General features: G+C 34.2%; 1 protein-coding gene across 1 annotated transcript in view; it reads left to right on the top strand.

The window, feature by feature from the left end:
* Nucleotides 1-27,314, top strand: part of Ccdc178 (coiled-coil domain containing 178) — a 356,910-nt gene that overhangs the window by 233,439 nt on the left and 96,157 nt on the right. Inside the window, exons 17-18 of the mRNA XM_047526223.1 lie at nt 13,567-13,716; nt 19,841-19,861. Of these exons, the coding sequence (XP_047382179.1) occupies nt 13,567-13,716; nt 19,841-19,861 (171 nt within the window). The remainder of the gene's footprint in view (nt 1-13,566; nt 13,717-19,840; nt 19,862-27,314) is intronic.

The following is a 27,314-nucleotide window of genomic DNA, read 5'->3' as shown; positions in this document are numbered from 1 at the left end:
CCAAACAAAGAGACAAAGAGAAAGTTTATCTTTAGGGGACCTGAAGGTCTCCTCTATTCCCCCTTTTTGTTTATAAAGAACATTTTTGAGGGTGAGATGTGTATGTTCAACAATACCTTGTTTTTGTGGGTTATAAGGTACATCTGTGGTTAGAGTTATTTTAATTTTAGTGAGGAATTGGTTCTTACCAATTTTAGTTTTTAAAGAAAAATTTAGACTTTATAACGTAGTACAAATTTTTAACAGTTGCTTAACCATAATTGTATAAACCCCTATTTTTAATAAAACTTAAGAGACACAAAGTTAAGAATGAATTGGTGTTTCTAAGAAATCCTTGTCATTTTACCATGTCATTTTACCATATAGATTAAACTTTGGCTTATATCAGAACATTAGTATTTCACCTTAGGAAAAACCTTAAATAGCTTTAGCTGTTTTACATACACACAACCAACTTAGTTACACACAGACTTGTTGAAACTTGCCCTTTGTTACACACAGACTTTTTTGTCCAGAAACATTTTCTTTTCCTTTTTATTAAATACATTTTTAAACCCAGAACCTTTTATTTTCTCTTCCCTATTTGTTGACCCCTTTTTGTTCACATTCTGAAACAACTCTTATGAAATTTCTGAATTTAGATAAATCACCCTATTTTAATAAGATTAAATATTTTGTTGTTTATAGTACTCTTAATTGAAACACAGTTGAAACTTTTGGGACCCTTTATATATAGAATTCCACTTGTTAGGATATAACTCTTAGTAACCTTGTTTTTAGTTTAGTGATGACACAAAGCAAGTTTAAACCCTTTTATTTACCAACCTATGAAAACACCAATAATGTTTAAGTATGATACCCCATGGAATTTGAGGAGTTAAGAGTACTTGATGTTATTTAACAATTAGCATTTTAACTTTGTAAATTAACCAGACGTCTCTACAAACACATTTGAGTAATCCCATACATGTTAACTCCAATTTATTTATTTTATAAAAACCAAGATATCAGACAAGTGTCCTGAACAGGATCCGTTGCCTCTTTCCTGCTGAAGAAAAGTCCTAGAAGCAATTGATATTAGACATTGTTTAACATTAACATTTCATTAGTTTGACCACCTGGAGACTTGTAAGTTATTTTTAAAAATATTTTACTTTTATTAGTTTACCCAATTTAAATTGAACCCTTTTAAATCACGTGAATAAAAGTATTTGGATCCATTTTTAAATTTTAATTTTAAGAGCGCTCAGTTTTGATGCAGATAAGACATAACACCAGACAGTACGACATACAAATAACACAAAATCAAAGGCCTTGTAATTTATAGGTGAATGTTCATTGCAATGAAACAGCTGTTTAAAAAACTTCAGTTGAATAAAAAATAGAACTGATCAAAAATAAAATCATTAACCTAGGTATGTAGGATTAAAATTATGAGCTCAAAAATACAGCATTAAAGAAAAAAAACAAAACAAAACAAGAATCCTGAAGAATAAGTCAGTTTTATGCAGCGGCCCAGGAATTTAAAATGGACACTTTTTTTCTTCTTTTCTTCTTATCTTTAGGTTACCCCCCTTTTCTCCTTGAGACGCTGTAGTTACATTCCAATGTGGCAGGGGGAGGGAGGATCACCCAGGACTTTTTAACCCTTTTTTTCCTGGTTGAGAAATCAGGTTAGGTTTGAATGCAGAAAATCACAAAACATTATTTTTTACTACTTTTAAGGAATGGAGCTGCTGAGCTCTCTGCCTAGGGGGACCCTCCCCTAAACTGATTTCCCTCTTTCTAACAAGTTGTTCCTTACACCCACTTTCATTTTTATTTTTGTTTGTCCCTGATCTTATTGACGCCCTTTTTGATGTTTTAGACCTTTTCTCTTATATTTTCTCCAAAACCTGACTGCCCTCAGTCAGAGGCTCCACAAAAGAGTGTTTTTTTAACTATTGCCCACAGGTCTCGAGTCTTCACCGGTGTCAATGTCATCATTAATAGGGCGCTTAGACTGCATTGTTAGCTTCCCAAATGTCCTTTCTAGCTCCTCCCCTGAAAGTTCCTCTTTTGAATCTTCCCCTTCTGAGTTATTATTTCTTTCTGAGTTCTGAGAACAGAACCGTTTCTCTTTAATCTCTTCTAAAACCTGACTTCCCTCTTCCAGGGGTCCCTTTAGATTTTGTTTATCTTTATGTTGTAAGCAAGATTTAATCAGGGACCAAATGGCTAAAGTTCCAACAGGTAACAGCTTTTGCTTTTTTGTTATGTGTAGATCCTCTCCCAGGTGCTTCCACTGAGGAATATATTTAACAACCCTTTATCTAAAAACCACGGAGAGACCTTTTTTATGGTATCAAGGAATGCTCAAGCTGTTCTGCCTTCAGCAGCGTTCCGTGATTCCCCAACAACTCCCTAAGAGGCTGCTTCATTCCAGTCCCAGACAGTTCTGTTCCTATGATTAAATCTTACAGCACTAAGAGCTCCAAGCACACAAACAAGCCACACAACAAACACAAAAATAACACACCACACACACAGTTTGGTACCACTGCATCTATCTATGTAGACTCAATTTTTTCTGGGTTCTTTACCCTTCACTGCCGGCTACCAATGACGGACTCAAGGTCATAAATGAACTACCAATGACGGACTCAAGGTCTTAATATGAAATACCAATGACGGACTCAAGGTCTTAATATGAAATACCAATGACGGACTCAAGGTCATAAATGAAAATAAATAATTACCTCTTACTTTATCTGTAGATTCCCGGGTTTCGGCACCAGCTATCGCACTCCCTGCCCGCAGAGAGATAAGACACAGGCCTGGTTCTTTTGAGCTCTTTATTTTGCGCGCTTCTTCCTCATAGTTCTTTCTTTGTTCTCTCTCTTTGTGGAACTTACACTCCAATATATACAGTACTTGTAACCAATCAGCATTTTCGCACGAGGGGAGAGCATTAACAGATACAGGCAGCGAAGGCAGGCATATAGTGGACCTGTACTGTCCATCAGGGAGCTTAGCCAATCCCTGGAACTTCCTCAAAATAATGTCAGTTGTTTGTGCAAAAGTTAACTGCTCTGGCTCACTGCCAGGCGCCATCTTAGCCTTGCCACACCTAGGGCCAGGGGTCCGGCCGAAACCCCGACAGACTAAGAGTCTAGAACAGGGGTCAGTCAATTTTTTCTGAAAAGTCAGATAGTAAATATTTTAGGCTTTGGGGTTCACTCAGTCTCTTACAATTACTTAGCTCTGCCACTGTAGAACAAATACCATCATAGACAATATGTAAAAGAATGGGTGTGATAATGTTCCGATGAAATTTGTTTACAAAAGCAGGCAATGGGCTGCATTTGACTGCAAGGTTATAATTTGATAATCACCAATCTAGAAATTATATATTTTTCCATACTGGGATTAAGTTATTTTGGAGAGTGTATACATCCCAAGGTGAGTAGATATTTAACTCATACTTATACTTGAGCTACACTGAAAAGTTTGGAATGTGCCCCAATGTGAGCAACAACATCAAATATGTAGAGATGCTCATGGTCTTTTCTTTCCAGTAAATCTACTTAAAAATTTTTATTCCTGAAGGACTTGGACCAAATTGTTAATGCTAACTTGGAGATAAAATTGACAGTGGTTGAGAAAAGGGGTTGCAATTCTCTTCTTCATGTACTTCTATGATATTTTGTATATAATATAATGAGCATGTACTATTTTATAACAAATGGATTTCAAAAAATATTTAAATTCTGGTATAACAGGAATGTGACAATGAACTATTAAATATTTTTGAAATAAGCATTTTTTTAACAAATAAATGGTGAGATCAGGTTATCTGACCACATCAATAGCAAGTTGAAAAATATCAACTATTTAAGTTTTCAAAGAATATTGTCAATTTGTGTCATAACATATATACCAGAACCTCTTATGCCAGTTTTTCTCTCCTTCATAATGAAGTTTCTGGGTATTGTTCTTCCAGTTTCTGCATTTATGTAGTACATTATTACTTTATGATAAAGTTAGTTGATAATTCCTTAACTCTTTTTGCTGATGACCTTTTAAAGCTGCATAATTAGAATAAGTTGTGGTTATTGTATTGGAATCTGTATCCCATGGGCCAACAAGGCAGCACATTAATTCTCTGCATCACCCACTCCCTGTGCAGTGCCATCAGCACAAAGATATTATTCTTTGTAATTACATAAAGAAAGGGTCTATTTAGTGTTAACTGACCTTTCTGTGACTGATCAGCCTTTTCCACCAGTGAAGTAGAAATGTATATCATTAAAATGTGAGTAAATAGGAAACCTTTCTAAATCTTAAACTATTCAAATCAGGAGGTGCACATAAGAAGGAAATGGTTTTCAGACTTTCAGCTGGTCTCATTAAAAAAGTAAAACATTTAAAAAATATAAAGTGTGGATGATTGAAATGTAAATTAGGATAATGCATGGAAATTCTTAACAAGGAAATAATACATAAATATGTCTCTGTTTAAGAATTTTAAAAAATATCAGAGGAAAACATGGTTAAACCCAAATATATATTCAGGGTTAAAATGTAAAGTTTATTTTATAAGTAAAAATAAAGTTAGGGAAATTATTACCATTAATATTAGATACTGAGGCTGTACCATGTTTCAGGGATTATTCAAAGACATACTTTATGCAATATAACCATTTAAATCATGCACTTTAAAATGAAAAAAAAAATCATTGGGGATATGGTTTAGGTGACACCAGTTTTTACTCTTTTTCCTATTACATAATTTTTTTCCTGTAATTAGCTATACCAAAATTTTTGATGGGTCATATAATTATAAAAGAAAGATGGACCACATAGAAATTATTTAATATCTAAAATAAGTGGCATTATCTCAAGTTTTCCTAATGTTGTTATAGCAGGCATTTTATAGTCATCATGTGGGTTAATAGTCTTTTTTTTTTTTTTTTAGCAAACACTCATTTTAATACTTACCAGGCACCTATATTTCTAGGCCAAGTTTTCCCTCCTGAGACTACATACAGAGCTCTATATATGAAACATCTTCAGAAACCTGCTCAAAAGCTTACTCTTCCCTCAAACTTTGTTCATCACTTTCCCTGGAACCAATCTGTCATGGAACTACTCTTGTTATTCCACTGTATTTTGTCCTTCTTCATGTGTAGTGGATTCTGATATGGTGAGCTTTGTGAATGCCGCAATTTCCTTATCTGACTGCAAACTCATTCTTCTCTGAAGCTATGCGTTTTTTTCCTACATAGTATCACTGCTTCCTGGTCAAGTATGTATGACGAACAGAGACAAAAACTGATAAGGAATAAAAAGGGTTAATACAAAGTATTCATAAATTTCCAAAGACTCTCTTCTGAGTTCTAAAAGGCAATGATATGGAGCCCACTAGAAAATTTTATAAATAAAACAAAACAGTAGCTAAATCTGTAATCCAACCAGGGAACTAAGATATGGAGTACTGTGTGTGCGTACATATGGGTGCTGGAGTGAGTCAGTTAATGAGAGTATTCCCCTGGGCCCTGGCAGGGACAGGTTTCCCCATCAGATGTCGTGGGGTAGGGTTACATCAAACAGTGGCATAAAAGCATTCCTTGGCCTCCACAGCATCCCCCCAGTGTTGTGCATATACCAGCTGCTCAGTAAGTATTTTTGAATTAATGAGTGAATAGAAAATGTTTTGTCAAACGTGATGATACGCGGAGATTGAGGCATGTAACAACCTTGATGCGGGGGACTGATTTGTTCATTTACAAATCAAGAATGTTCTTTTAAGACTAATTATCGTGGAACTTGAGTTGGACAAGAGACTTGTTTCCATGGCAGCACAGACAAGGAAGTGGGTCTTGGGAGAGTTAAAACAGTTATTTGCTCCTCTGAGACTTCAGGGTATCGACACATATCATTCTTACAGACTTGCTCCTTTGGAACACTGGGGAGAACTCTTGCTTTTGGTAGTAATTGGCATATAGATTTTAAGGGAACAGCAATGTGATAATACCTCTATGCACACAGTAGGTGATGAATTTGATAAAGTATACTTATCTATTAGAGAATTAGCGTGTATTTTGAATATTTTGCTTTTCTGTTCCTGCTTCCTCACTGTATAGAATCTAGTCCAATGTTCCTCATACTAATGCCCATGAATTGAGAGCACTGATACAAGTGTTCACAAAGAAACTTGGAGACCCCCTGTCTCTCTAGTCAAGTCTCACCTGCATGCACTGTGAGTCAGTCTTAGTGCCAACGCTTGCTTTAACGACATCAGAGCATCACTGCGTGCAAGACTACCAATACAATGCCCCAGGCTGGCAGAGATGTGCCAAAGGCATATGTGAGGACCATGGGGATTTAATGGTATGGGATGAATAGTGTGTGAACATGTGTACAGGATGAGTGCCACTGAAACACTGGTGCTGGGGACTGAGCGTTAGTTACAATGCTAGGCAGCATGGGATACTAAGTGTGCCTGTACATTTCCTTGTTTACACTGTGAGTAATATTTTAAAGTTAAGATATAGCAGAATATACTATCTGTGAAAGTTTAACTCACAAGTCAGAGAGTAATCAACAGATAGTCAAACAGCAATCTATAATCCTGAAGGGGATGAGAAAACATTTCTTTCGATTCTTCACTCCCTCAAATTTCCTGAAATGTATACTGGCTCATGCAATAAGGCAGTTCTGATCCCTGAACAGTGAAATGACTCTTCTAAGATTCAGGTCATGGATTATTTCTTCTATGAAGGCTTTTCTGTTCCTGCTTCCCCACTGTATAGAATCGATTCTCCAATGCACCTCAAATAGACTTGTGTACCCTTCTCCCTCCCCACTCTTTGGCCTATAATCCCTGGTGAACAAGATCATATCTTATCCATTTTAATCCCTGCACTAGCTGTAGAGTTGGACCCATGGAGGAAACTTACCAAGTTTGCTAAACACATGGTTGAATGAACAAATAAATAAATGAATGAAAAGCTAGATGTGAGGATGCTCTGGAGTAAAATTAATCAATAAATACTAGCAATACAACTTTTGTTTTCTGGAGGTTCCGGCAGGAAGTCAATTCTTTTCATGTCATGGGACCGAAGCAAGTGTGGTGCAGTTTGTATAAGAATACAGATGTGCATTAACATCCAGCAGAGCCGGGCGAGAGGCAAGAAAGCAAGGAGCCATTTGCAGTAAACCATTAATAACAAAGAATCACGAGATGACAGACAGGTCATCAGAAAAGATCAGCAGAGGTAGCAGCAGATAATTACATCAGGATCGGAGAGTTAGAACTGGGTCAGAAGATGACAACTCTCTTAAAACACATAATTGAAAGAAGTACCTGGCCCCTCTGACTGGTGAAATGGCTCCAGATGCCTTTATTACGAGTAACTGAACACATAGATGACATATTACCCTAAGTTTAATCATGGACACCATAATGATTTTATTAACAATAAAATAATTATAGATAGCTATGTGGATGTTCTATATGTATTTAAACAGTGAAGATACTTTAATCATAGATACTTCTCTAGAATGAAGTGTTTTCCTTAAAACTATTTTTTAGCTGCTACTTCATCTTAAATTAAAAAAAAAAAAAAGTTAAATAGATTTAGGATCTCTTCAGGGTAAATGTCCCTGGCTGGACCTCCACCAGTCTCAATGGAAGCATTACTGTGCTGCGTTCAACCATGGTGCAGAGTTGTACAGGCCTCTGATTGAACGGTCCATGAACTTGGACTTGCCAGTGAATACATCAAGCCTAGTCAAAACGTTAAGGATAGATTTCCTTTATTTCACACTTTCTGGACCATCATCTGGACAACTTGGAGACTAGGGTCTGAACTCCTCTTTAGATGATTTGTTCACTCACAATGGGTGCTATTGGCCAAGACCTGTGCTGGGGATGCTTACTGGCTCATCTACTTCCTGGCCTCTCCATGGGGCATGGGCTCCTTACAACATGATAGCTGGTTCCAAGGGTGAATGGTGCCAAAGAGAAGGTCAGTCAGCAACTGTATACTTTCTTATAAACTAGCACTGAAGTCACAGCATCATTTCTATTATACTTGATTAGCTGCAGAGTTTGCATATCTAGTAGAGGTCCAGGGAAGGAGAAAAGAACTCCACCTTTTGAGACAAAGAGACAAAGTTTTGGAAAAACATGTGGAACTGAAAATATTTCTGTGGCTATTTTTGGAAAATCCAATTTGCCCTACCTACCTCCTTTTTTGCCTTGTCTTCCCTGTCTATAAAATAGGGATAATAACATTTCAGACAATTGCTATATGAGGATAAATTCAGTAAATACTGCTTTCTTAGAATAGTTCCTGGTTACAGTAAGCACTCCCTAATGGTACCTGCTACTCTTATTCTAATTCTTTTTTTTAAATTTAGCTTTTAATTTTTAACAGACTGCATTTTGATTCATTGTACACAAATGGGGTACATAATTTCTTTTCTATGGTTGTACATAATGTAGATTCATACCTTTCGTGTAATCATACATGTACATAGGGAAATGATTTCTGTCTCGTTCCACCATTTTTCATACCCCCCTCCCTTTCGTTTCCTTCTACATATTCTAAAGTTCCCCCATTATTCTATCATTCCTCACCCCCCCATCCTCATTATATATCATTCTCCACTTCTCAGGGAAAACATTTGGCCTTTGGTATTTTGGGCTTGGCTTATTTCACTTAGCAAGATATCCGCCAATTCCATCCATTTATTTGCAAATGCCATAATATTATTCTTCTTTATGGCTGAATAGTATTCCATTGTGTATATATACCAGAGTTTCTTTATCCATTCATCTGTTGAAGGGCATCTTATTATCATTTTCTTATTGTCTTATATCATACATCCAGTTAGAATAAAGATTTATTTCCTAGATAGTGTTCTTTCTTGCTAAGGTGACTGTCAGTCTCAGTTCTTTTCAATTAGGTGTGGAACTCATGAGTAACATTCAAGTTAGGCCTCATTTTGAAGTTCTTGGCTAGGTACCACAAGGTAAAACATAAAATATGCTTCATATCTTTGCTCCAAAGAACCCAGTTTTCTGATGGAAATTCCTTATTCCCCACTTACTCAGTGGGAGGGAGAAAGGAAAAATGAAGCAGTGAGAAATATAAATGGAAAGTGGAGAAAATAGAGGAAATGTCTAAGCTGAAATAAAGACTTAAAGAATAAGAAAAGTCAAGTGAAAAAATAATAAGAGGAAAACTATGTGGACATTTTGGGTCTCAGTCTGGCCTCTTTTTCCAGCACTTTTACTGACAGGGAAGGAAAGAAAGTCAACTTCTTCTTCAATGGTTCTCCAACACTTTAGTATCAGAGGCAGAGTATGTGCCCTAAAAGTGTTAGTCATAGTTTCATAAAGCTTGTGAAAATCACTGAGGTACTGCAGATAAACAACTGGTTAAGCCTGGATGTCAGGGTGTATTCTTAGAGTAATTTTCAGGGCATAAACTTACCATGTGAATTCTCTTTATATATTTAAATCTTTACTTCTCAGTAGTGTGGTACCAAATAGTGTCACTGACTGTGCTCATTATAATAGGTAGTTTTTAAAAATTATTAGTAGGTTATTTCATTGATGGTGGCAAATAAAATGTGTGGTTTTAACATGCAAAACATGTGTGTCCTAACTGCTATGTGTATTCATTCATTCATTCGCTCACTTGCTGAAACCCCAAACACCTACTCACTGCACCTCTGCTCTGTGAGACAAATTTTAGTGGTGATCAAAATGATGGGCTCACCATTCATGGAACTCACAATCTAGCTTTTGTTCAGCTCTTTATAAACATAATTTTTATTTCCTAATAAAACACTGGGATAAGAAGTTGTCACATCCTCTAGACACTGAGGTTTAACAAATAATTGGAAATAATAGAGAAAAAAATCATCACCAACCTAAATATTTTCCTAACTAAATTCTAAGTGATATGGAAACTGTTAAGAGAGGTTTGGCATGCCTGTTTTCTTTATCAAGATGTATTCCAACTATATTAGCATCTTTAATAATGTGAATTTAATAAATAGCAATAAATTTAGTTTTGAGAAAGTGCTATATTTATTTAGAAATTTTGGATAAATGTAATAAATATGGAAAACAAAAAGCACAACAGATTTAAAATTTTACCATCTAATTAGTACTTGGGCAACTTTTATAGAAAGATCTTTCCCATAGAACAAACTCCTTGAGGCACACTATTGTGTATGAGAATCTGGCAGACAGTTGTTACTAAATTAAAAGCTTTGAATAAATAACTGAATGAACAGTTAATTAATGAATAAATAAATGAAATAATATTCTAAATCAACTCAATGCAGTTATTTTAATTTACAGAGATGGCAATCAAACTTTTCATTAATACCTTTTTGATCCAAAAATATACTCTCAAATTCATATTTATCCAAGACCTTAACTTGAAAGATTTTTAAAAATTTTTAAGTGTCATATACTTTATTTGTTCTTTTTAGATATATGTGACAGTATAACGTATTTTGGCATATTATACATGCATACAGTATAATTTATTCTAAGTAGGATCTCATTCTTATGGTTGAACATGATGTGGAGTTACACTGGTCACTCATATATGAACAAAGAAAAGTTATGTCGGATTCATTCTACTGTCTTTCCTATTCCCATCTCCTTCCCTTTCCTTCACTCCCTTTTGTCTAATCCAATGAACTTCTACCCTCCCCACACTGTGTGTTAGCATCTGCCTGTCAGAGAGAACTTGAAAAATTTTACTAACAGTATTCAGCTGGATTTGAATTTAAAGGCTTAAAAATCATCTTGCTTCTCTTGTTAGTTTATTCTTTCTTTCTCTTCTTACTTGTTATATTTCTGACTTCCACTTTGGTGCCCATATTAATTACCTTTTACTGCCATCCTTTCACAAGTTGTTCAACTTCAGTAGTGGTGATATTGTTCTCCCCAGACATACCGCCAGCAAAATTGATCATTCCTCTTTTGTTTCATTTGCATACTACTATATAGTATACACTATAATACTATTGGTAAAAATTAAATGAATCAGAGTTGTGAGATGGAACCATAGTAAAATATAAAAAAACACTTTCAATGTCAGCTAAATACTATGATTTAAAATTTTAGAAACTTAAACTTCATTGCACCTCTGAAGGTCACTGACTTTCAGGACCAGGCAGTGAACTGGTAAATCCTTCTATATGTTCATTACTAAGGAATGACAATATAAAATATTGTGAATGATGCAACAGTATTTTGACGATTTATTGGCAATTGGCATAACCACATAATTCAATATAATGGTGTCTATTCTAATTGTAGCATATAAAGCGGTAGGAATGGGTATCATCCAGAAATTGAAAGTATATGCATTTGGAAATAGAACTGCGTATTATATAGAGAGTAAAGCATAATTGAACAAATATTTCCTCATTAAATTCCACTAAATATGATTCATGCCAATCCCTCGACTTTTATAATACTCCTTTCTAATTAAATGCTTATAGTAGCCATCTAGGACTTGAAAGAAAAGTAACTGAAAAACAATATGATCTGTGCTTATGTTATATGCAACAAACCAGCCCAAAAATCAGAATGAGTCCTACTAGCCTCCAGTTGAATATTATGGTGTTATAGTTTAGATATGAGTTGTCCCTCAAAAGCTCATGTGTGAGAAAAAGCAAAAATTTTCAGAGGTGAAATTAATCATTTTAATAAATTATGAAGATTATGAGATCATGATTATGAGATGAGAGCTTTAACCTAATCTGTGGATTAATCCTCTGATATGGATCAACTGGGTGGTAACTAAAGGCAGGTAAGGCTTGGCTTGAGAAAGAAGATCACAGGGAGCGTGCCTTTGGTATATTTTGTCCCTGGTGAATACAATTCTCTCTCTCTCTGTTTATCCTGGTTGCTGTGTCCTGAATAGCTCCCTCGGCTACACTCTTCTACCATGAGGTCCTGCCTCACCTTGGTTCCAGAGCTATGGAGTCGGGGAACCAAGGATTGAACTTCTGACATCATGAGCCAAAACAAACTTTTCCTCCTTGAAGTTGTTCTCATCAGGTCTTTTGGTCACAGCAGTGCAAAAGCCATCTCAGTCAAGTCAAGCCAGTAACTTGAGGATTGGATTTCAGTATTAGTGTTAAAGTATAAAAAAAAAAAATTCCAGTCATTTTTTTATAAAAGTGTCTCCACCAAAGGAATATTTTCATAGAACTGTGTCCTTCTAACCAAAGATAATTCTCTATGATTTTAGGCAAGTTTACTAGATATAAGTTTCTAAAGTTCTAAATTATTGTGCCAGAATTAGGACAAGGGCATAGTAAATGATTCTCAGTTCATCATTTTGTCTTTTTGAAGAACACCTATGACATAGTATTAATCTCTGGGGATCAATATGGATACAAGGCTTTTGTGAGAAATATGTTTGTTGACCTTAATAAATCTTCAAGAGTGTAAATACAGAAATATTTGTACAGGCAATTTTCTGCTAAATTACATTTTCCCTATGTACATTCTCATACCACATATATTTTTTAACAACTTATACTAAAGGTTTGATGTGATGGCAGTTTTCACAAAGAAACATTTCTAATTGCTTCATAATAGTTATTTTTGTATCTAGTAATTTAATCATCATTATCATTATCATGATTTATATGCATTTATGGGTTTTAAAAACTTCTTTGCTACTATGCATAGTATTGTAATGAATAAAGATTTTTAAAATTTAGAACAGATTCCCATAAGAGGAAAAACTAGATTAGCAAGTTTGAAAATACTCAAGGCAGTTGATAAATTTCATATTTTTTAAGAAAATTTTCGGTGCAAGAAATATAAGGAATCATCAACTAAACTGAATTCATGCATCTAACATAAAATTATAGATTGTCCCTAGTTTGCTTTTGGGTAATGATGCAAAGTTATTTTCTAAAGTGGTTGCATTAGATTTGACAAATATTTAATTTGTCATGAGAGTGTATAAAGTTCTCAACCTCTCACAAAGTCAGAGTTAACCTTTAAAATACATAAAAATATTAATAATAAATAATGACTCTAGGTACTTCTAAATGTTGAATCCCCTACTCTTTGTCTTTCATTCTTTCCTCCTGCTTTGAATATTTTCTGTGAGTGCCAGCACTCTAAACCTCTTAGCAGTGTCTTCTTGAAGCAGTGTCTTCTCTAAGCAGTGTATTCTGGTGGTTTGAGTGCAGGGTCAGAGAAAAGGAAAAGAGGAAGGGCAACTGGAAAATAACTACTGAGATTCTGAAAAGACCCTCCCCAGCCTAATTCCTTCCAGGCATGATGGAGGGAACCCCAGAGAGCAAAACGTAGACAAACCGATAAATCATATATCAATGCTAAAATAAAAAACCCCTGAATCAAGAAAGGAAATTAATTAAATTCAAGATGGGTATTGATGTCAGAGGAAACAATTTTTGGTTATTTTGTTACTTTTCTACACTATATATTAGAACCCTTTTAAATAATTCTAAAGATGGGGGAAAAAAATCAAACAAACAAATGATCAAAATTTTATCTTCTAGGAATTGCAAGATAATTCCCTGAAAGAAAATCTACGTTTAGCTCAAGAGTATCAAAAACTACTGGAAACTTTCTTAAAAGAAAAAGACAAATACTTCAGTATGTACAGCAGACAGTTATCAGTTGATGCTTCAGTTAGCGATAAGAAACAGGTATTTCTTTTTATTTTTTAAAAATCACTTATTTGATATGTTTACTACAAAAAAGCAGAAATTGGTCAGTTTTGGGGTCTTCAATGTTATGGTGGTCCTTAGGCCACAAAAAGTAGCATGTTTTTCTTTGTAAAGTTTTATTATATATTTATATCAAAACTTGAAGTCAAAGTTTGAAAGAATATTTGAGGCATGAAAAACTGAGTTTCTACTCCACCACACTATACTAAATTGCTTTTAGTTGCTGTGATCATGAATCCCAAATTCTTTTTTGTTTTTCAGATTTACATATGCTATCAAAGTCTTCAAATTTCAATCCTAAGTATAGGTTACTTCCCATGATTGACCTCTAAGTCCCCCTTTTGATATATGCTTATCTGATAAAAGGATTAACTAGAAACTTGGAAAACTAGCTGACTCTCTCTGATTGATAGCTATTGCTGGGGATTCTAAATATTCTAAAATATTCTAAATATTCTAAAAATTTGTAAAAACTTTCCTATAATGGTGACAGCAAGAGAGCGAATCACACAATATGCCACATACCAAAGAGGAAGAAACAACTATACTGTACAAGTGTTAAAATATAGCTACTTCCATGTTCTTCAATTACTTAGTGGCAAGATACAATTATTTTCTTTCAATCTTTGCCCCCAGGATTTGAATTTTAAAAAAGAGAGGCATGATTTTTTTTTTTTTTTTTTTTAACAATTTACCTGCCTACAACAACCAGTATACTGTGTCTTTTCTCCTGTGGGTATTGCCCATGCTGCTGCTCTGTAAATTGTGTTTTAGAATTCCAGTGCTACATCTACCTTCCATTCTTATGAAGACTGGGAAAGCAGAAGGCTGGAATTTGAGTGTAGACTCCCCCATCATGAACTCAGTGATCTCAGAGAGTTACTTAACCTTTCCAACCTCAGTTGAAAAACCTACAGTTTTTCATCTGTAAAGATTTACCTCACCAAGCAATTTTTCAGGAATTAAAAAAAAAAACGATACCCATATTAAGTTAGTTGGATAATAAAAGGATACTGCGAGGCTGTGTGTAAGAAACTATGCATTTATCTGGTATGCTGCTTGTAAACGCCCCTCTGTTTCTCATCCATCTGCTCAGATGAGAGTAGAATCTCCTGAATATACAGGGAAAGGGAAGGGTATATTTCTCTGTCACCAATTTGTGTTGTGTTGAAACAGTAGGAGAACAGTAGTAGAAGGTAGATCAAGACATAAATGTTTTCAGCAAAGAATTAAGAAAACAACTATCTCCCCAAATCTTAGTCTCCTCAAACCATTGTGCAAGGTTCAAAGAAAAGGTATCTCTGCATGCATGGGGAATGTATCAAATCATTTCATGCGTTTGACATTATTATTACAGTTCAACATGTTCTATGTGTTTCTGAAAACTGGGGAAGAAAAATGATCAATTTCTATACCTTATTTTCCTTTCGAATCAAAGGGAAAACAAAACCAAATTGTACAGACTTTTGTTTCTAGTTTGTACAGAATCCTTTGGTGGCCAATGTGAAGTTATTAGATTCCTGCATAAATAATGCAGAACCATGCCTTTTAAGAGCGAACCCTAGCATTCTATTTCCATCCTTAGGACCAAATTATCATGATCACAATTTTTAAATTAAAGCAAATCTTGACACAAGGAGTGAGGCCCTGGCATGAGCAGACAATGGAGAATGCTAGGAGATCGGGTTTATGTTTGTGATCCCTCAAACGAATCACTTTCAGCACACCTGTTTCAGGGAAACTTTCAAAGATTTATTTGGACTTCCAATCATTTTTCATTTCCATCCTTCAGCGATGGAGGTCATTAAGTGCAGGCTGCCCTTGTCAGTGTCATGTAGGATCAATTTGCTGCAATGGACAGAGAGGCCTTATTGATGCTGTTAAATCTGTCAGTGAGAAATCGTATGTCATTAGCGTCTAATGCACTGCTTACAGGATGAAATTTGGCCATCAAAAATGAGAAAACCCTTTAATATTTTCGTTCACTTCTTTGATATTGCAGCATTTCCTATGTAAGTAGGTTTTAGTCCTCTGGCCAGTTTATTTTGGGGTACACGTAAGCATCTTCAATCCCATTCCCTTGTTGAATTCCTTTGTCAGATAAAATGGATCTTGTTCTTGTGAATTTTGTGTGTATTTTTTCCTGCTCAAGTTGATTTCATTGCTTTTGAACCTGAATTATTCTTTTTATGATAAATAATTATGCTATAATTATTGTACTTAGGGAATATTTTTCTCCCTACAAAAACCACATATTTGTATACTTCTTTGTATTATAAGGCTAAGAGTAGCCTTATAAGAAAGCCTGATGGAACAGTATAACAACTTAAAGTTAATGTCCCCTTCCTTGCTACAATTCTATATGCAGGTGTTTCAAATTTAGAATGTTATAATATCATTCTCAGTGATATTTGTTTGCTTTATTGTATGTTTCTTGATACATTCCTGTACTTTAAAAATTTGCAGCGATTGATATTTTCCCCTTTAAAAGTCAGAAACAGGCAAAAGCAATTATGTAAAATTCTTATTTGCCCTGTTCATGGGTAACGATAGAAGAAAATCCAATCTGAAACTTCTCAAATGTCAAAATTAAAAATAACACCAGAAATGAATGAAGGAAAAGAATCTGAAAAACAGGTTTTACTTCTATATGGATATAGACATTTTTATTATTTTAATAAGATGCTTTCAAATACATTTTTAATATTTTCCCTTAAAAATCCATGAATATTTTGATGAAATCATCATGTATTTGTTTGAAATGCCACCTGAAATTCTTCGACCCGCAAAGAAAGATAAGTTAAGCCAGCATGCAAATGTCGATGTGGTCTGTTGGCTGAAAACCAGATCTCTTCCCAAACTGGTTAAAAACATCTTAAAATTCTTTTATAAACCATTTGTAGAGTTTAACTCTTGCCTACTTCAAATCCCAGTGCTTTTAAACTAAGGAAATAAAAATGATCACAAGAATCAGCCAGCATTTTATAAGCGCTTGTGTGAACCAGGTATCTACATTGTGCAATTTGCAAACATTATGCCCCTCGATGATCCTGAAAAAATTTCTACTATTGTTATTATCATCTTCATCCCCCATATAAGATGTGGAACTGAGACTGAGTGTCTCATAAGATCATCCAAATAGAGGGAGATTGATTGCATTGGGAATGCAACTCAAGTTTTTCTTACATCCAACCCATTTCCTAATCATAATACTACCTCTTTACCATATCATCAATTAAACCATTCTATACATGTCTCATCGGTTTCACAAAACCTTGCAGAATCCACATAAATTATATAAGATGTTTCTGGTATTCAGCTGAAAAAGATTGTTTGATCTAGTTATTTCCCCAATTATATCTCACTGAAACCACTTTTTTTCAATGACAGTTTTCAGGAGAAAGGACTACCTATTTAATAAGGAGATATTTGATTCCCATAGGGATTATAGATAGGTTTCATAACTCTCAAATATAAAACTTATGACCTAGAAGCATCTTTAGAAATGTTGCTTGCTGATGCCCTCTTTCACCTCTTCTATTTAACATGGTCCTTGAAACTCTATAACTAGAACAATTAGAAGAAAGAAATTAAAGGGATAAGAATAGGAAAAGAAGAACTCAAACTATCTGTTTGCCAATGACATGATTCTATATTTAGAGGAGCGAAAACTTTCACCAGAAAACTTCTAAAACTCATACTTGAATTCAGCAAAGTAGCAGGATATAAAATTAACACCCATAAATCAATTGCATTCCTATACATTAGTGATGAATCCCCTGAAAGAGAAATTAGGAAAACTACCCCATTCAAAATAGTCTCAAAAATAAAATATTTGGGTATCAATCTAATAAAAGAAGTGAAAGACCTCTACAATGAAAACTACAGAACACTAAAGAAAGAAACTGAAGAAGACCTTAGAAGATGGAAAGACCTCCCATGTTCTTGGATAGGTAGAAGTAATATTGTCAAAATAGCCATATGACCAAAAGTGCTATACAGATTTAATGTAATTCCTATTAAAATTCCAATGATGTTCTTCATAGAAATAAAAAAGTTGTCCTAAAATTGATTTGAAAATAAGATACTCAGAACAGCCAAAGCAATCCTCAGCAGGAAAAGAGAAGCAGGAGGCATCACAATACCAGACCTTAAATTATACTACAGAACCATAGTAACAAAATGGCATGGTAATGGCACCAAAACACACATGAAGTCCAATGGTACAGAACAGAAGAAATAGAGACAAACTCACAGTACAGTTACTCATACTAAACTAAGGTACTATAAACATACATTGGAGGAAAGATAGTCTCTTCAACAAATGCTGCTGTGAAAACTGGAAATCCATATGTAACGAAATGAAATTAGACCCCTATCTCTCACCCTGCACAAAACTCAACTCAAAGTGGATCAAGGACCTGGGCATTAGACCAGAGGTGCTGTGCCTACTAGAAGAAAAAGTGTGCTCAAATCTCCATCATGTCAGCTTAGGAACCGACTTCCTCAACAAGACTCCTAAATCACAAGAAGTGAAATCAAGAATCAATAAATGGAATGGTATCAAACTAGAAAGCTTCTTCACAGCAAAAGAAACAATCCAAAACATGCAGAGAGAGCCTACAAAATTAGAGAAAAATCTTTGCCACCTGCACCTCAAATAAAGTATTAATCTCTAAGATATATTAAAAAACTCAAAAAAAATTAACAACAAAAAAAGAAATAACCCAAATAAATGGGCAAAGGAAATGAACAGATACTTCACAGAAGAAGAAATATAAATAATCAACAATATATGAAAAAAGTTTAAAATATCTAGCAATCAGAGAAATGCAAATAAAACCACACTGAAATTCCATCTCACTCCAGTCAGAATGGCAATTATCAAGAATACAAGTAACAACAAATGTTGGTGAGGATGTGGGGAGAAAGCTACTTTCATGCATTGCTGGTGGGACTGCAAATTGGTGCAACCACTCTGGAAAACAGTATGGAGATTCCTCAGAAAACTTGGAATGGGACCACCATTTGACCCAATTATCCTACTCCTGGGTATATACCCAAAGGACTTAAAATCAGCATACTACAGTGATACAGCCATATCAATGTTTTTAGCAGTTCAATTCACAATGGCTAAACAATGGAATCAACCTAACTGTCCTTCAACAGGTGAATGGGTAAAGAAACTGTGGTATGTATACAAAATGGAATGTTAGTCACAAAAGAATGAAATTATGGAATTTGCCAGCAAATGGTTGGAACTGAAGACTATCACGCTAAGTGAAATAAGTCAATCCCAACAAACCAAAGGCCGAATGTTCTCTCTGATACGTGGATGCTGACACACATTAAGGTGGGCAGGGAAGGAATGATAGAAGTTCACTGGATTAGACAAGGGGGAATGAAGGGAACGGATGGAGGATGGGAATAGGAAAGACAGTAGAATGAATCAAACATAACTTTCCTATGTTCATATATGAATACATGATGTAACTCCACATCATGTACAACAACAAGAATGGGAAGTTATACTCCATGTATATATAATATGTCAAAATATACTCTACTGTCATGTATATCTAAAAAGAACAAATATTTTAAAAAGAAATATTGCCATCCTCTTTAAAAAATAATTTTACACTTCAGGAACTTTGGGAGGGGCAGGTTATCTTGGTGATTTATCATATATAGTTAAGTAGAAGAAAAGTTAGTCTAGAACAGAGTTGTTTTAACCAAGTTTCAAATACTTTCTCCAATAGACTATATATGGACATGTGCTATGATTTTTTTTTTTGATAGTGTGAGTGAACAAATAGTTGGATATCATCAGAGTAACCGTCATGGGTGTGCTTGGATGAGAACAGCATCATTAAGTGATGTGGCCCTGTGAAGGAATCACACAGGGACATGAGTCTGAGGACTGTCGGCAAAGAAGTATGCTGGGCTCTAGGGGATACTTCCCAACTCATAGAATTCAAACACTATATATTCAATCATTTATTTATTCATTGAGTTATTCAAAATAAGTTATTAATTACCTATGATACAACACAGGAATGTGTCACCTCATCTCAGACTCCATGCAGAAGCTGTGATCCCCCAGTCTCGAGGATTCCTTCCTAGAGTATAGCATAGAACCAGAGCTCTGAAGCATCCTCTCTTCACCCCACCCAGAAAAAATCATATTTTTTTGTTATTTAATTTACATTACCTGGTCTTAGTGGGTGAAATTTCCACCTTAAATTCTCAAAATCTCATATCTACAAATTGAATTAGTTTTTTCTTTCTTCTTTCATCAGTTTTCAAACATGGTTTCTTCTAACACTTTAGATTGATTTGGTGAGAAGTCAGAGTCTATTCTAGCAATAAACAAAATGTTTTTCTAGAGAAATGTGAAAGCTGTTTTATTTCTCCTTTTTATAAGTATTTCCTGTTGCTTGTTATCGTGCATATATTAAAATTGTGCTTTGGGTGGTGATTTCTGTTGACTCGTTTCAGTATAGACAGAAATTCATGCCTTTTCTACAAAATATCATGCAAGTCTTTAAGTGTTTGCCTAAAACAGCTATTTGAAGACTGTCAGTGTCTCTGCCTGTTTCTTAGAAGACAAGTCTGTGCGTCAGCATATGTATTGCTTTGGCTTCTGTTTCTTAGAACACACACACACCCACTCACAATCAAACACATTTTTTCTAAAGGAGCTACCATACTTCACACACAAGAAGTTTCCATTAAATTTCTATTGTCCCCTTTCTCTGAAGAGCTCTTCTCTGAAGAGCTTTTGTGATTCAGGAGACACACAAGGCAGACAGCTGATAATCTATTTTATCGTAATGACTCTCCTTTCCATTGTCCACACTTCATGAGGGCAACACTGAAAACTTGGAGTTTATGGTTGGCTAGTACTTTAGAGAAGTAAACTTGGTTTCAATCAAACCAATTCCTCAGTGCAGCACCAGTTTTAAGTGCATTGGAGATTTATGGATCTTTTATGCAATTTTGAAAGTATGTTCTGGTGGAGTTGCTTAGCAGTGAACAGATTTTTGATGTTAGAAACACCTTAAAAGTAATTTATTGAATATGATGATGATAGATCATTGACAAATCAAAGAAATTCAAGGAAAAGAATTTATATGTGTGTTGCATATATCTATATCTATATATCACATATACATTTTCATATATATCTTTTACATATATCTTATGGTTCTCCACAGAGGACTATCTTGTCCCCCTAGTAGAGACGTAGATATATGACAACATTTGAAGGCATTTTTTGTTGTTCCTATCATCCTGGGGCCAGAGACCAGGATGCTCCTAAACATTCTAAAATGAATAGGATTGCTCACCCTGACATGCCTATACACACTCCCCAAAACTCTCCAGCACAAAATATCAACAAAGCTGAGATTAAGATGCTCTGATATATACACACTCTCAGAGGTAACATACATTCCATAAATATGTAATATAAATATAATATACAACACTGCAAACTAAAGATTTAATCTATATTTTCATATTAAAAATTCTGAGAAATTACATTTTAAGAAGTTTGTCAACTCTGCTAACTTTAGAATTCTTTTTGTCCCTGCAAACTTTTCTTATTAGGAAATATATTTATAATTTATTAGCATGGCATTTGTTAGATTAAACATTGGAAAATATATTCTATGTAGAATAGGAGGAATTTTCAGGTCACAAATTGGATTTTCACGAAATTCTGCTGATTCTCTATATAATCTGTAAAGCCTAAAAAAACTTGAAATGTTTTCTAATGGATAGGTTATGTTCTTTTGACTCCATTCATAGTCAGAATGCTGACCTTTTAAAAGAATTCTTCAGTGAAACTACAAAATGAAATAATATTGTTTTCATTATTCAAAATCCATTTTCAGATTACAATGAAAGAAGTAACATATTCATTGCACACAATTCCTATGATACATATTTTCTACTTAGACTTGCCTAATACTTGAATTACAACTGTATTTGTAATAATTTCCCCCAAATATAAAAAGATGTATCTTATAATTATTCACTGAAATAAGTATTAATATGAAAATGCATATCCATACACTAAATATTTTTCCTTTAGAATATAATTCTTATTGAAGGTGGGGTAGAGTACTTATGGACAACTTATTTAACCCCTCTACACTTCTGAAAGCATGAAATATTAATGTCTTCCCAGAAGGACTGTTTTTTGTTTTTTGTTTTTTGCTTTTTTGTGGTGCTGGGGATTGAACCCAGGGCCTTGTGCTTGCAAGGCAAGCACTCTACCAACTGAGCTATCTCCCCAGCCCCCCAGAGGGACTGTTTTAAGAAATATATAGTAATAGTTAACATTTATAAATCTTATACTATATCTAGTCACATTCTTTGCTTTTATATATGATTTTATTTACTTTCCTCAGCCACTCTATATATTTTAAATATGAAGCACTTGAATAGTTTTTCATAATATATATATTTTGCATGTAGAACATAGGGCAACTAATATTCATATTATGCTTTAGATAAATACATGCCCCTCATTTCTTGCATCAAATTTTGATGTGACTATATGATCATAAAATGACCTTTTTGACCATGATACGTATTAAACAGTTGGTGTAACCTAAGAATGTGGGATGAATTATGAATAGAGAGGACAGACGCATAGGGTAATAGTGACCTAATCGTAAACAGCAAGAAAAACAGGTAGGTGTAAAGAATTGAGCTATGATAAATACCTAAAGGCTGGGTAAATCTGACAAAGGGTCAAGGAATAGAAAGTCATTTATATGTACATATATTTGACTAGGCATGAAAAATAGAGTTAGCAATGACAAAATGGCTAAAAGAGGTTAGTTAATTAATCCAGGACTTGTACTACCAACACTAATTAGAATACACATGTGTGTATATATGTATGTATATATGTGTGTGTTATATCCATAACAAAAATTTCCTAGAAATATGCTTACAGGAAATATGACATTAGAAACTTCATGGAGAATCTGTAATATTTTACAGATGGAGAAGATAATGAGACAACACATGCCATGACAATACTCAATATTTTCATTTGATGGGATCTGGCATCTTAATTTTATAATTTTAAGGCATTCCAAATAAATCAAAATAATATTTTTTGGATTCTGATAAAATAATCCTACACTGAAACATGAAAACAGATAAGAAAATATGGAGAAAATAATGGGGGCACATTTGTTCTGTTTTTTTTTTTTCCTGAAACAAACAATAAAACTGCAATAAGCTATAACATGTTACAAAAGTGACAGAAAGGTCAATACTGTCACACAGAAAGCCTACAGGTCCTAATGTGAAAAACAATTATTTACATAGAATGCAGAAATTCACACATCACAGTATTTTAAAAAAATTGGTACAAGACCTAATATATATTTTTGAAATTACAATAAATACTACCTCATGTCAGATCAACAAACACAAATGCATTAAAGAGTTAAATATAAACATAGAATGGAGTTGAATATCTGATTTTGGTATAAAGGAAGTTTTTATCAATGTAGTTACAATCAATAAATCCTAAAAAGTAACATATAGATTTTCTGACATGAAAATTAAAATGTCTGTAGGTTTAAAAATATAGGGAAATATTTCCAACATTTGTGACAACATTGAACTTATATTTTCACAACACAGAGTGCTATTCTAAACCACTTAAAAGACCACTTCTCCAACAAAACAGTGGAAAAAGTCTTCAAACAGGTATTACTGCTGTGTGTCTTATCTTTATTGACTAAATAGAAAGCAATTTATGAATGAAAGGGAGGAAAGCATCCATAATAAACAAAGAAATATAAATTAAAACAACACCATAGCATGTTTTCATCCAACCTATTAGCAGAAGGTATATCAATTATAATGCTGATTTTGGGGAAGAACTAAAATTTGCAATTTTCCTCGTGGTGATATTGAATTTGAAACGCTCTCTATGGAGAAAATTTGATAATATATGGTAAGAATCTTAATATTTCTATATCCCCTTTCTCTAGGGAATACTATCAAAATGTGCACCAAAAGTGTTTTCAACAAAGATCTGATTGTAGGGTAGGCAGTACAGTTTAGCATGGAGCCAGAGGGCCATGGTTTGAATCCTGCTCTGCTTCTTACTAGTTGTAATTTAAGCAAGTCATTTACTTCTCTGAGCCTATGTATGGTTCCTCATCTGTAAAATAAGAATAATAGAACCTACTTCGTAGAGTTTTCCTAACAACTGAATTAATATGTGTAAAAATCTTAAACAAATGGCACATAGTGCCACATATATTTTAGTTATATTTTTGTGTTATTAATGAGATTATGCAATAATACTTCACGGATTGATTAGTGTATAAAAAGAAAGGATGAGTCTCAAAACTGGTGTTAATATCCCTGTTTGTATACCAATTGTGACATAACCTGTAACATGACAATGAAATCATTATAGGAATGAAGTTGATTACCTTTTATTAAGAAACATTTTATGAAGCCCAAATATATTGTAAAATTGTCACTTTCTGTGAATCATTCATGACTTTATTAAAGACAATAGAGGAGCTCCGTGAAATGATATTTATTAACAACAAACATATAAACAATGCAATGATTAAACAGATTTAGTTATTGTTTCTGTCTTTTCTAACCATGAGGACAATTCGTTTTTAGCTTACTGGGATGATTATTTGTATTTTCAAAGCATTCTGACCTGATGAGTGTCTCTAATAATATAGTAAGTCCCACAATCATTTCAGTTATACTCAACTAACTAAAATTTTATCTATCTCCAAATTACCAGAAAATGTATTTCGCATAAAGTCAAATGTGCTCTAATTATCCATATTCTGTGTATATCTGAATAAATGTGATTCTCCTATTAAGGAAGAAGTGACTTGATTTTTGGAGGTTCCTTTACTCATTTACTAGACACTGGTTTATGAGTTATATTTTCGTCTGTTTTATTAAAATGGATCATCAGTAAACTAACATCTCAAATATAAACATAAATATATATATATATGCAATTTAGCTGTGTAGTCTAACTTTTTAAGACTTTGTTAAGTGATATGATAAAATGTTGTGATCAGATAGACATTAAAAATCTTTTCTTTTTGTAAACTGAAGGATAACCTTCAGAGCTTTCCTATCAAAGTAATCCTGAATATGACAAGTATTATTTATAAAATCTTATACTAATTCCACATGGTAAACACTGATTAAACAAAACACATACACAGAGCTGACACCTTACCTGAGGGAAAAAAAAATACAAAGCAGTGAATAATATAGTGTTTAGAATTTTGTCAGATTCTATCAAATATTAAATCATTTTACAATTAATTCCTTTGAGCAGAGTATCAGCATTTGTGTAGAATTTTAAGGGAAATTTCTCATTTTAAAGAAAGATATATGCAGTATACTCATAGGTTATAGAGAAAAGTATATAAAACAAAGCCACTATCTGCATGGTGTACAAAGAAAAAGAACAAAAATGTTATCTGTAAAAGCAGAAAAGAATTTGGCTTGCTTGACTTTTTGTATCAAGCATGCTACAGCAATCTTTTGATTCTAATATGAAACTATAGTAAGGATCATTGCACTAATGCATGAGGATTTGTGATAATGTTGCAGAAATTTTACTGTCAAAACTGAACTGCAGTGTAATGACTTTTGTTATCATGGTTTCTAATAACTATTCAGCTTGAATTGACCCTACATATGTTTTGCTGCAATAATGTGTCAGTAACTCAGAAGGCAAAAAAGGAAATAAAAATTCAGTCAACATATGACTTCATGATAACCTTTGCTATTAATATTGTTAAGACAATTATAACATAAACACTATGGAAACTGCAGGTTCTCATGGAAATAAAAGCTTAGATATGTTGTGACAGTCCTGGCCAAGTACCTCTACAAAGTACTCTAACATTCTCCCTGCTCACCCTGGGCTCTGGGTATCGACTGGTCTCACTACTGCTTCAGTGTCTGCCCTCTGCTATAAAGACTCTCTGACATAGTTCCCTTCTTCCTTGAATGTGTTAGGTTCTTTTCCCTATTTTCAGCAATCTGGTTTTTTTCTTCCTGTAATTTTACATTTCTCCCTGTTCACTGCAGCATATTTTCATTTTAACACCTTTTCCTTGCAATAAATAAGAGAGAATAAGTAAGAATGGTTACTCTACTCTATGGCAGTTATCATGCTAGACATTGCATAGAGTACTACATGTATTGCAAATATTCAATCAATTACAAATAACATTATAGTTCTTATTAATTTGTAAAATTCTATGAAACAACTGAGAATATTCCTTAAAAAAATAACTAAGGTATTGTCTATTTTGCTAGGGCAGGTGTAGCAAAGTGCCATAAACTGGGTGGTTTGAAGAGCAAAACAGGTCTGGAGGTTAGAAATCCAAGACCAGGGTGTCAGCAGTGTTGATTTGTTCTAAGGACTTTGACGGAAAGATCTGTTCAGGCTCATCTCCTTGGCTTGCAGATGGCTGTCTTCTCCTTTTGTCATTACGTTATCCTACCCACATGTATCTATCCAGATTTCCTCTTTTTATGAGGATATCCAGCATATCAAATTAGGTTCTATTCTCATAATCTCATTTTAACTTTAATTACCTCTGTAAAGACCCTATCTCCAAATACAGTCATATTCTGAGCTATTGAAGTGAGATTTCAGCATATGTACTTGGAGTGGAGAGGGACACAGTTTAGCCCATAGCAGGCACTTTGTTGTACCTTTAGGTCACTCATAAGTGAGAATCACTGCTGGGAGTCACACCCTGGTCGGTGGACTTTCTGCTACTCCACAGCTTCTCTTACCTGCCTTTTCATGACCCTGCCTAGACTCTCATCCAAATACTATGTATCATTGTTTCTCTTTAGGTACAAAAGTATTTCAGTTATATATAATTGAATAGTTTTTGTTATTCCTGTGATATTGGGCACTTGTATGGTGAAGTAATTAAGCCCAGTGTTACACAGGAAGTGGCAGACTATGTTTCTGATCAATGATCAGAGATCCAAGCAGAAAAAATACCTTTCCCATGGAAGGGACTTTAAAATTCCCCTCCCTTTGCCTCAGACTACAGTGCGTGTATTTGCCCAAGGGGATTATCTTTTTATTTTTATTTTTTTGGACAAGAAACATTTCATGTCAATCATAGTCAAAAGGTACATCTTTAAGAATCAGGTGAAGTAGATACATTCCTGTATTGTCTTGAATATAAAGTCAACAATAAAATCTCATACAATACTGTGATTTCGACCAATTTATCTTTCCAAATGAGAATATCTTGATCCCATAGAGATTGCATCAAATATCAGATTAAAGACTTAGGGTATATATGTAAAAAGAGGGAGGGAGAGGGAGAGAACCACAGCTCCAACCATGGTTACCATTCAGCAGAAAATATAGAGAAAAGCAAAGCTTTCTTTGGAAATGTGATGATAGGGACACTTGAGCTTGAGATTATGGGCATCAGGGCAGCACAAGTAGGGTTAGGCATCCTCTCCCCAACTGTATCGCAATAACTGAAAAGGCTAACCGAAGATGTTTC

This window comes from Sciurus carolinensis, chromosome 15, assembly GCF_902686445.1.
Source record: "Sciurus carolinensis chromosome 15, mSciCar1.2, whole genome shotgun sequence".
Taxonomy (NCBI): Eukaryota; Metazoa; Chordata; class Mammalia; order Rodentia; family Sciuridae; genus Sciurus; species Sciurus carolinensis.
The sequence above is the reverse complement of the archived record's forward strand: the minus strand, read 5'-3'. Positions and strand labels throughout refer to the sequence as shown.